The 12001-nt window shown below is 34.0% G+C and overlaps 1 protein-coding gene across 1 annotated transcript in view; it reads left to right on the top strand.

The window, feature by feature from the left end:
• CNTN1 (contactin 1) overlaps window positions 1-12001 on the top strand; it is a 207580-nt gene that overhangs the window by 171947 nt on the left and 23632 nt on the right. Inside the window, exons 16-17 of the mRNA XM_074270571.1 lie at window positions 1068-1217; window positions 7493-7563. Of these exons, the coding sequence (XP_074126672.1) occupies window positions 1068-1217; window positions 7493-7563 (221 nt within the window). The remainder of the gene's footprint in view (window positions 1-1067; window positions 1218-7492; window positions 7564-12001) is intronic.

Genomic DNA, 12001 nt, shown 5'->3' with positions numbered 1-12001 from the left:
CCTACTGGTTATTCAGACCCATTACCTCAATGTTATCTATCTTTATTGCATGTCCTTTACTGTGTATCATTTCCAGCGTTTTGTTTTTGTTTTTGTTTTTGTTTTGTTTTGTTTTGTTTTGTTTTCAAAGAGGACCAGTGATGTCATGGAGTGATGTCTTAATTTGTGTGTTTAAGTAAGGCAGAGTTGCACAAAGTCATCAGCCTTACTTTCTCTTTCTGTTATCAAAATCCAGTGACAGGACAAAAGTCAAGATAACTGATATGACTAGGGATGCAGTGGGTATCTTTGGTGTCTTCCATGGGTGACCAGTTTCTATGAGTTCCACAATGCCTGCTTCTGACACCTTCATGGTCATTGGAATACATTATTTTCATCTTTCTGTTCCACTAGGGAACATCGTCACATGCTTGGGGTAGATATCTTCTTAACTCACTGACAGTTTGGAGGTCTCAATCAACTTTAGCCCATATGCCAGGATGTGACTCTTGTGCATACTATATAAAGCCTTACACCAGAGATGCTAGAATACCATTGCTTCAAACTTATTCTGCTATTGACTGATTAAATCACCTAAAGCAAAGTCACTTCTTTCTGGGTCAGTTTTCCCCCTTATTTGTAAAATGAATTTATTGTACTAAATGAATTCTAAAGGAATCTTGACATTCTAATATTTTCCGCTAATTCTGTTTTAAACTACTTGTATCTCAGAAGATAGCTGTTGGTTATCACCTTTCTACGTAATTCCAAGTTGCTCTAGGCTGCTGAATAAATTGTCAACTCTCACCATTACATGTACAGGAAAGATCTGTATGCTACAGGATTTCTTATTCCTATAGGATCAGTCATATAAAACTTTATAACCCTTACATTCCAACATGAAAATAATTTTCTGGGTTTTCTGAAGCAATATATTTCATCATCTCCCAGTTTTCACATTTTATTTCTTGTTTATTTCATGTTTTCCCCAAAATGAGCAAATAAATTTGGATACATGAGTAAAGCAAAAGTTATCTAGCTAATTTTAAAAAAAGTTTTTACTAAACATATTCTTTATTTTCATTTAGATCCACCAAATATTGAAGGGAATATGGAATCAGCAAGGGCAGTAGACCTAATCCCATGGATGGAGTATGAATTCCGGGTTGTAGCAACCAATATTTTGGGAACAGGAGAACCCAGTTTACCATCAAACAGAATCAAAACAGAGGGCGCTGGTATGTAGAAGAAAACATTGTTATCTTTACACACACACACACACACACACACACACACACACTGTGTTGATTCCCCTTCTGTAAACTTTTGTTTTAAAAAATTGTCTTACAAAATGGAAATAGACATGAAGAGTAAGCAAGCATATAGTTTATGGGATCTCAGTACTATTACAAGTACTATATTTATGAATGACTGAGCTAATCAAATGATTTGTTCTTTCTAGGGTGTTTTGATTAATGAATAAATGAATGAATGATTTTGTGGTATTCCCAAGTTTGAGAGGAATTGCTTCATATCCATAAATAAACATTAAACATTTTTTCCAGTTTAAAAATATTTTTTCTTTACCAATAATTATATAGTTTATTGACTTATTAAAATTTTAGAAATCTGGGTTTTGGCAATTTGAAAAATAGGAAATTAAATTAATGTATATGCTTTCATTCATTATAACTATCTCATCAGTTTTATCAACTTTCTAACTAAAATATTAAGGAAAAAAAAGACATTCAGAATATCTTCCAGATAATGAGGCAGATCATCCTCTAAAGAATATACCCAAATTACCTATAAAACACAGGCATTTGATGTCTTCTTCTAAAAAAAACCTGTTTATATTCTTTGACCATTTGTCAATTAGGGAATGAATCATATCCTTAAGAATTTAACTCAGTTCTCCATATAATCAGAAAAACTTGCTATAATTCTCCCCTCCCCAGTTTTATGTTTTCATTCTAATCTTGCTGCGTTGATTTTGTTTGTGCAAGGACTTTTTAATAGAATATAATCCAAATGACTTATCTGCTAGTGAATTCTTTGCTTACATATATCTGACAGGTAAGCTATTTCATGCTCCTCTAATTACTTAAGGTATCATCCTTTATGTTTAAATTATATAATCACAAGATGTTGGTCTATACTTAATTCCTGCCTAATTGTTTCCAGTTTTCCAGCAGTTTTTATCAAATAGTGTGTGCTTGTCCCAAAAGCTTGAATCTTTGTTTTTATCAATTTAGATTACTATGGTCAATTACTATTGTGTATTATGTACCTGATTGTGTTTTCCACTGAATACACTGAAATAAGTATTGAAATTTGAAAATAAAACATTGAATAAACTGAAATGAGTTTCTTTCCTCAATATTTCCTCTATTGCTCTTATTTGATTTTTTTTTTTTTTTTTTTTTTTTTTTTTTTTTTTTTTTTTTTTTTTTTTTTTTTTGCTGAGGCAATTGGGGTTAAATGACTTGCCCAGGATCACACAGCTAGGAAGTATTAAGTCTTATTTAATATTTAAAATCTTATTTGAGCTTTTCCAGGATTTGAAAAATGGGGATTGGTCATAGACTCCCCCATTCTCAGGGAATGGGGGTATCTATGACCAATCCATAGTTTTCTTTAAAGCTTTGTAGGTCTTTTGACTTCATTGTCTTCTTCTGAGTTTCTTTTTTAATTCTTTTTGTTGTTGTTTGCTCATTTTCCAAGCCCATTTCTTGACTTTCAACTTTATGTTAACACTGTGCTGTGCTCTGATTTTGAATTATAGAGGGTACTATCTCAAACTTCGGGCCTTTGTTGCTATTGTTTTCAGAGTTAGCTAGGGGATAGTCTGTAGGTTTTCAGTTCTTTCAAGGTGATATATCTAAGGAGAGATACCCTCACTACTTTCCTGACTTCATGCATGCTTTTCTGCCCGGGAACCATGAACTATGCTCCTGCATCCCTGCTCCTCTTAGCTATAGACTGTATCCTAGAAGACCTATGGACAGTGTGACAGAATCCTCCCCCCAGTGCCAGCAAATGGTATTTAGTAACCTCCTACTGACCAACACCAAAATCAACACTTTTATTCACTGTGGGTTGAGAGCTCCCTAAGCTGCTGTTGCTGCTGCTAAAATTCCTGCCTGCCATTGGCACACCAGTATGATTTGCTTTGCTGGAATTATGCTGGCCTCTAGGTCCTACCATTATACTGCTGAGACAGGCTTTTTCCTATCAATTTTATAAGTTTTTCTGGACTAGAAAATTGTTTCATCCAAACCTTTTGTTGGTTTTACCATTCTAGAATTTGATTGAAAGCATTTTTAAAAAGTTGTTTGAGGGAAATTTTGAGGGGAAAACTCAGGTGAGTGCTTGCTTTACTAAACCATCTTGATTTTACCTCCAGGAAGTGATTTTTCTAGGAATGAAGCACAATAGAAAAAAAAGTGATAGAGGATAATATCTACAAAGAAATAATATAGAAATCCTTCAAAGAAGAAGTTTAAAATAGTTGCCTTAGAAACATGAATTCCATGAGGAATATAGAAGCCAAAGAAGGAATAAATTAACACAAGCAATAGGTCTGGAATAGACAGATTCATTAACTGAATTAATGAATGAATGAATGAAATATTTTTTAGAAAAAAAATGCAGAAAATGAAAAAAATACCAACAAAAATGTTAAAGGGGAGAAGGACAGAAGGAGATTTTACTGAGATTTTAAAACGAAGAGAAGAATTAGACAGATAGAAAGAAGAAAAACAAATTAATAAGCAAAACTCTAAAACTAGAAGAAGTGGTGATAAATAAGTGAGAGTGTAGTAGGAGAAAAGTTTTGAGAGTGAGAGGAAGAGAGCCTGAGGGAACAGAATTGCCTTAAAGAAAATTAAGCAAAAAAATAATTGAAAATGTAAACAAAATAATTTTTGAAGGTAGAGGAAATTATGAGAAATTAATGGTAGAAATTATAAATCTATTTTTCATTCTTTTATATGTAAACACTTCAATCAAATAAATTGGAAAAAAGTATGACAAATTGGTGAGAAAACAAAATCTCACAATCTTTCAAGAAACCCCCCCAAAAAAAGAACCCCAAATAAAGATGTAAACAGAATAGAGATAAGGGTCTGGAAGAAAATTTTCTATAAAACCTGGTTCTCTGAAAAATTAATATAATTGATAAGTCTTTAGCCAATTTGATTTAAAAGATGAGAGCACAAAATACTACACAATTTGTTTTGAGTTGAATTTAAAAGGATGATATCTAAAACAAAAAATAAGGGTAAGAGATAAATATATTGGGAAAAAGGAAAAGGGAGAGGTTGAATGGGGATAAAGAGACAAGAAAAAGCTTTTACAATGAGGGAAAAGAGGATGAAGATAAGGTAGAGTGAATAAATCTTACTCTCATCAGAATTGGCTCAGAGAGTAGCATACACAATCAATTAAGTAATAGAAAAATATTGCTACCATACAAGAAAGAGGGGTCAGTGGTGGAAGGAAGAGCAGATTGGAAGAGGGAGCAGTCAGAAGAAAAACACTTTTGAGAAAGGACCAGTTAAACGCAGAGGCAGAATAGCATAAGTGGGGACTGGGAGAACAGGATAGAGACCTCCAGTCTCATTTCTCCAACTGTCTATTGGATATCTCAAAATATGTCTCAAAAATGTCTTAAAACTCAACATGTACAAAACTAAAATCATTGTCTTCTTGTCACACATGCTCACAACCCCTGTGTCTTCCTCTCTCTCTAATTTCTATTTTCCTATCTGCCTGTCTATCTGCTTTTCTCTGTCTCTCCAATCAGTTGTCAGTTTCTTACAATTTTTACTTTTTGAGAAATCCTCTCCTCCCCTTTTTTGACTTGAAATATTTTTCTGATTGTTGTCTCTGCCTCAAATTTTACCTTATCCATTTTATCCTCTACTGTTATCAAAATGATTGTCTTTTTTTTTTTTTTTTCTGAGACAATTGGGGTTAAGGGATTAAGTGACTTTCCCAGGGGCACACAACTAGGAAGTGTCACATAGGTCAGATTTGAACTCAGGTCCTCCTGACTTCCGGGCTGATGCTGTATCCACTGTACCACCTAGCGGTCCCAAAGTGATTGTCCTAAAGTGAAGCCAATGTTTCTCTATTATTATCTCTAAGCTCAAATATTAAATTTTTCTGACTTTTATGTCCTTCCTTTCCAATCTTGTTATATTTTACTCTCCATTACTCGGGTTGTTTAATTTTATTGTTGACACTACTCAAAGTAGCATCTTAGAAAATGACACTAGGCTCCCACATGATACTATAATCTTTCAAGACTAGATATTTTCACTGGTTGTAGTCCATACCTGGAATACTCTTTTCTACTTCTTGAAAGTTTTATATATATACTTTTAGTTTCAGCTATAAAATCTTCCAAGAAGTCTTTTCCATTTACCTGTTATGCTAGTACTTTCCCTTTGAGATCTCCAATTCATTTTGTGTCAATGTTGTTTATACAATAGGGGCCTCCACTTTCCTCCCATTCTATTATAGTTTGGTTTCCTACTCAACACTCCTCCAAAATTGTTTTAATCAAAGTTATTATTGATCTCTTAATTACTAAATCCAGTAGCTCATTTTCTTAGATGTTTCTGCAGACTTTGACATTGATGATTATTCTCTCTTCCTTGATATTCTCTTCTATCTAGGTTTTTGGGATACCACTTTCTCCTCACCTCACCTCACTTCCTCACGATTCTCTACTACCTCTCTGACCACTTATTCTTTGTCCCCTTTACTAGAGCCTTTACTTGGTGATCTCATTAGCTTGAATGATTCAGTGGCCATCTTTATGCTGATGATTCTCAATCTCTGTATCCTGACCAATCTCTTTGTTGATATTCAGTCTTGCTTCTCCAACTCTCAGAAACATCTCCAATTGGATATCTAGTAGACATTTGAAACTCATTATGTCCAAAATAGAACTTTCCTCCAAACCCTCTCCTTCCCTATCTTGCCCTATTGTGAAGAACAATGCTATTCTCCTATTTAGTCAGGTTTATAGTTTAGGAGTCATCATGGATTCCTTACTATCACTTCAAGATATTGCCAAGACCTCCTGATTTTACCTCTACAACATCTCTATAATATTCTCCTTTTTCTCCTCTTACCACTCTAATGCAGTCCCTCATCACTTCATGTCTTTCTAAATCCTCTAAAATGCTCATTCTATTATATCATCATCCCTACTCAATAAACTTCATTGGCCTCCTTTTACCTCCAGGAACAAATACAAAGTGCAATTTGGCATTCAGAGCCAATCTAATCCCCATCTTCCTTCTCAGTCTGCTTACATCATATTCTTCAATCTAGTTACCCTGGCTTCCTGATTGTTCTACCCTATTTTTTGGCCCTGGGCATTTTCTTTGTCTGTTCCTCCTTCCTGAAAAGTTTTTCCTTCTCTTCTCTGACTACTGACCTTCCTGGCATACATTAAATCTTAATTAAATTTTACCTCTAAAGTTTGCCTTTCCTAATTTCTTTTAATTTTAATGTTTTCTCTCTATTACCTATTTCTTAATTATTTTATATATAATAGCTGGTTTTGTATGTATTTGTTGGCATTGATCTTAGGAGAGTAATAAAGAGGTGGGACTCATGTGGGGGGTCAAATATGGAGTCTTACCTCTTCACTCCTCTCCTAAGATCAAGGACTCAGGCTGGAACCAAGATTCTCCAGAGAGCTAGGCCGGACATTGCATTTGGTGCCCATACTTGACCATCCATGTGAATCCTGCCTCTTCACTCCTCTTCTAAGATTAATTCTCCAGAGAGCTAGTCTGAACATTATACTTCAGTACTTAACACAGTCTGGCAGAGGTAGATAGTAGATGATTATTAAATGTTTATTTATTGTATTTGATATTTTGCATGCTATCTCTCCATTAGACTGTGATCTCACCAAAATAAGGGATTATTTTTTCATATTGTTGTATCCTAGCACATAGCACTGTGCTTTGTGAAAAGGAAATTCACTCTTGTAGGAGGAGACTATTACTTTTTTTCTGGGGAAACTTAATTTCATGGTGCATGATACATATTTAATGAATGTTCTTAGATTTGACACATTTACATTTAATGTATTTGCTTTATAAAAAATTGGACAAATATTTGGGAAAATAATTTGAAGGAAACTTATTTTCTAGCTTCAACAATTAGTTATTTGGTGGGTATTAAAGTACTTGAAATGTGATTCATGCTGGAATCACAAATGGAACTTTATAATATCTTTTAATATTTCACGAGAAAGCCCAATATAATGAAAACAGAATGTTTTCTTCTAATTGTTTTTTGCTATCCTTTGTTGGGGGAAATCACTTTATTTCATCTAACCATTGAACCAGTTTTGAGTTTAGGGTAAATGATGACTTCTATTGGAAGTTATTATTATTGTAATAGGGTTTGCCTTGCCTAGGTTAGATAAGCAATATAATTTCTCTATTGACTGTTGTACCTGAAATATCTTTTGTTATTTTAGCACCTAATGTGGCTCCTTCAGATGTAGGAGGAGGAGGGGGAAGCAACCGTGAATTGACAATAACATGGGTGGTAAGTATTTGTGAAAAATGCAGTGATTTGATAATCACCAACCCACATACCCACATGCAAATTTTAGTATTGCTTTACTTATTGAAATATCAAGGAGAAATATAATGTATTCTATGGATAATATTAACAGTACCTTAAATTGGTGTGTAGTTTTAAATAAACATAGATGAATTTAAAAATTATGGGTATTTGAATTTTCTTATTCTTTATTCCTCTCTGCCTTAAAATGTCAAATTGATGAATCAATCACATCAAGTTGCTTTGGACATGAGTTGTAAAATAAGTATAACAATTACTTTTCCTATTGGTGCTTTGGAAATTGTAAGGCATCACATGAATGAGAGCTCCTTTGAAGGGTTTTTAATCACAAAAATTGAATATCTGAAACTGCTTTTTCATAAAAAAATAATCAGGAGGAAAAATAATCTGAACATATAAATCATTTTTCTTTGTCACAATATCAGAGAGTGGGAAAATATAGAGGAGAAAGAGAGTAGAGACAACTTAATGCTTGGATTTATCAAATGGATCTGAATTTTTTTTTCAAGAAGAGAGAATGGACTCTCTCATAAAGAGACAGATGCTTTTCTTCTAAGGAATCTTAATGTAGATACTCATGTATCTACATTATGAAATTATTATGAAAAATCATTTAATAAATATCTTAGGAAGAAATGATGAGGAATAATAGAGATTTATTGCTATTATTGAGGGGTATGAAGGTAGTCATTTTTTGACCTAAGATTGACAATAGAGAGAAGTTACTCTCTTCCTAGGAGATATATCTAGTACAAGTTATATAAGCAAATAATATTTTGCAAGCCTGATTATGTTACACAGACTGGCAATTCACATCTTAATATTTTCAAGAGTAATCCAGAAAATGATGGTAAGACATCTTGGACAATAAAGTGAAGAATTTGGGGTCCTATGTACCTTTTTCATGACTACTACTTCTAAAAAATTAAGGGCTTTAAAAGAGAAAGATATTGTTAAGAGAGAGTTATTCTGAGCAATGATTTAAAATGGAGAAGTATTTGGTGATGCAGAAGCTAGTGTGCTTTGTCTCAGGAAGATATAGGAAGAGTCAGGAAGATCTGAATTCAAATTGAGTTTCAGACAGTTACTAACTATATTGCCCTGAGCAAATCATTTAACTTCTGTCTGACTCAGTTAGCTCCACTGTAAAATGGGGACAATAATAATATCTATTTCTCAGAATTGTTGAGAAGATAATATTTGTAAAGCCCTTAACAGTGTCTGCCATATAGGCTTGTTTCCTTCCCTGCTTCTTACAATATAATGGAGAACTTTAATTTGAGAAAGGGAAAGAAAAGGAGAGAATGGTAGTTTAACAAGTCAAAGACTTTAGAGAGCTTCTTCAGTATCAGTAGAAACTCTTGAGAAATTTATAGGAGAAAAATTCAAAATTTGAAACATTTTTTCAAATGTCTCTTGTAGGATGATTGGAAAATAATGATAACTTTAAGATACGTGGTAACATGTAGCTTATGTCCTCAAATTTCCCCATTAACTCTATAGTCTCCCCATAAATCATAAGTCCAGGTGAAATATCTATACAAAATTTATGATGAGGTTCAGTGTACCTATTCTCAAGGTCCAGGATGATATCCATCTCTGGTCCTGCATCTTTCTTGAATCTGGAGCTTCTATATTACCAAATATTCCTTGTCTTCTGGAATATTTCTTGCTCCCCATTTCCATTCCTAAGTTCACCTATCATCATTTAGTGACCTCTTCTCCTTTGAGGTTCACTCAGTCTGCATCGAGTACTCAATCAGATTTGTGGTGGCTGTTGTCTGCCTGTCTCAAGGACACTTTTCTTTTTTTTTCTAAATGAGTTCATTACCCATCTTTCTCTTCTTCTCTATACCTGCCTTCATATTGATATAATAATGACATATTTAATACATATATTAATACTCCCTTAAAACCCTAACAACTTACTAAACATTTTTATTTTGCCATTACCCAAAATAATTCCATATTTAAAAATTCCATATTTAAGAACTTAGACATTCCTTTATCTAACAATAATCTATTGTCATTCCCTCTTTCCTTATAGATATTTTTTTGGTGAAGTAATTGTAGTTAAGTGACTTGTGCAGGGCCATACAGCTAGTGAGTGTTAAGTGTTTCCTTATGTCTTATAATCCCAAACCCTATTCTTCATCCATACCATAACTTCTATTTCTTTGATCCTATCAGTACTTTTTTGCACTAGCTACATGATACTCCTTTCCCTGTATTGATGGTTAATCAGTTCAGCTAAATACTGTTCTCTTCTCTTAAGTCCCTTTTCTCCTAATATTGCTCTGCCCACCCTTAGCCTTGGATTAGTTTTATTTCTTCCCTTCCATACATGTGCTAGATTGAAACTAGAGAAAATTACAAAACTATATTGACTAGGTCCCCTATGAATTTATATTACCTAAACTTATCCCTTGATGACTGAAAGACAATCATTTTACATTTCCCTGACTAACTCATTATAATACTTAATATAGTGTCTTTTTCAAACATTCCTCAGAACTCCTATGACTTCCCCTCCTCCATCTTCTCAGCTGAGAAAGTAAAAAAAATATATTTTACTGGGGAAAAACTGGCTCTTTGCCTAGAGCTCCCTCTTCTCTCATCCATCTCATCTTATGTCACCCATCATATGCCTTTACCATTACCTCTGTCTCTCACTAAGTGGCCTTTTCTGCAAAGGCAAACTTCTTTTTTTCTTTTTTCATTTTTTTAAAGCTTTTTATTTTCAAAATATATGCATAGATGGTTTTCAACATTCACTCTTGGAAAAACTTTGTGTTCCAATTTTTTTTCTCCCTCCCTTCTCCCTACCCCCTCCCTTAGATGGCAAGTATCCAGAATATGTTAAATATGTGCAATTCTTCTACACATATTTCCACAATTATAATGCTAGACAAGAAAAGTCAGATCAAAAAGGAAGAAAAATAAGAAAACAAAAAGCAAGCATAGCACAACAAAAGTGAAAATGCTATGTTGTGATCCACATTCAGTCCCCACTGAATGCAGATGGTTCTTTTCATCACAAATCCATTGGAACTGTCCTGAATCACTTTGCTATTGAAAAGAGCCATGTCCATCAGTATTGATCATCATATAATCTTGTTGCTGTGTATAATGTTCTCTTGGTTCTTCTCTTGGTTCACTTAGCATCTGTTTATGGAAGTCTCTCCAGGTTTTTCTGAAATTATCCTGCTAATCATTTCTTACAGAACAATAATATTCTATAAGGTTCATATACCAAAACTTATTCAACCATTCTCCAACTGATGGGCATCTACTCAATTTCCAGTTCTTTGCTACTACAAAAAGGGAAAGGCAAACTTTTCTGCACACATAAGTGATCTCTTTCAATTCTATCTTCTCCAGCTAATTGCTCTATACTCTCACTTATCTCCATTTTCGTCTTATCCATTTTGACTTATTATTCAATTAAAACTTCACTCTGCAAAATTACCAATGAGCTCTTACTTTCTAACTCTAATGACATTTTCTTAATCCCCATCCTTTTTTATCTCTCTGTAGGCTTTGACATTGTTCAATGCCCTCTTTTTCTCTTCTTTCTATTTTGTCCTCGTTCTCCTAGACTTTGTAGTCATCTCCTGATTGATCCACTTACTATTCAGTTCATCTTCCATTCATCTGCAATAGTGAGCTTCTAAAAAGTCAGATCTAACCAGGTTACCCCTTTTCCCTCTCAAAATTTTGTGACTCCCTGTAGCTTCCAGGGAAACTTCTTTTTTTTTTTTTTTAATTCATTTTTTCCAAATTATCCCCTCCCTCCCTCCACTCCCTCCCCCCGATGGCAGGTAATCCCATACATTTTACATGTGTTACAATATAACCTAGATACAATATATGTGTGTAAATACCATTTTCTTGTTGCACATTAATTATTAGCTTCCGAAGGTATAAGTAACCTGGGTAGATAGACAGTGCTAACAATTTACATTCGCTTCCCAGTGTTCCTTCTCTGGGTATAGTTATTTCTGTCCATCATTGATCAACTGGAAGTGAGTTGGATCTTCTTTATGTTGAAGATTTCCACTTCCATCAGAATACATCCTCATACAGTATTGTTGTTGAAGTGTATAGTGATCTTCTGGTTCTGCTCATTTCACTCAGCAACAGTTGATTTAAGTCTCTCCAAGCCTCTCTGTATTCCTCCTGCTGGTCATTTCTTACAGAGCAATAATATTCCATAACCTTCATATACCACAATTTACCCAACCATTCTCCAATTGATGGACATCCATTCAACTTCCAGTTTCTAGCTACAACAAAAAGAGCTGCCACAAACATTTTGGCACATACAGGTCCCTTTCCACTCTTTAGTATTTCTTTGGGATATAATCCCAATAACAGCAATGCTGGGTCAAAGGGTATG

This window comes from Sminthopsis crassicaudata, chromosome 5, assembly GCF_048593235.1.
Source record: "Sminthopsis crassicaudata isolate SCR6 chromosome 5, ASM4859323v1, whole genome shotgun sequence".
In the NCBI taxonomy this organism is placed as follows: Eukaryota; Metazoa; Chordata; class Mammalia; order Dasyuromorphia; family Dasyuridae; genus Sminthopsis; species Sminthopsis crassicaudata.
The sequence above is the reverse complement of the archived record's forward strand: the minus strand, read 5'-3'. Positions and strand labels throughout refer to the sequence as shown.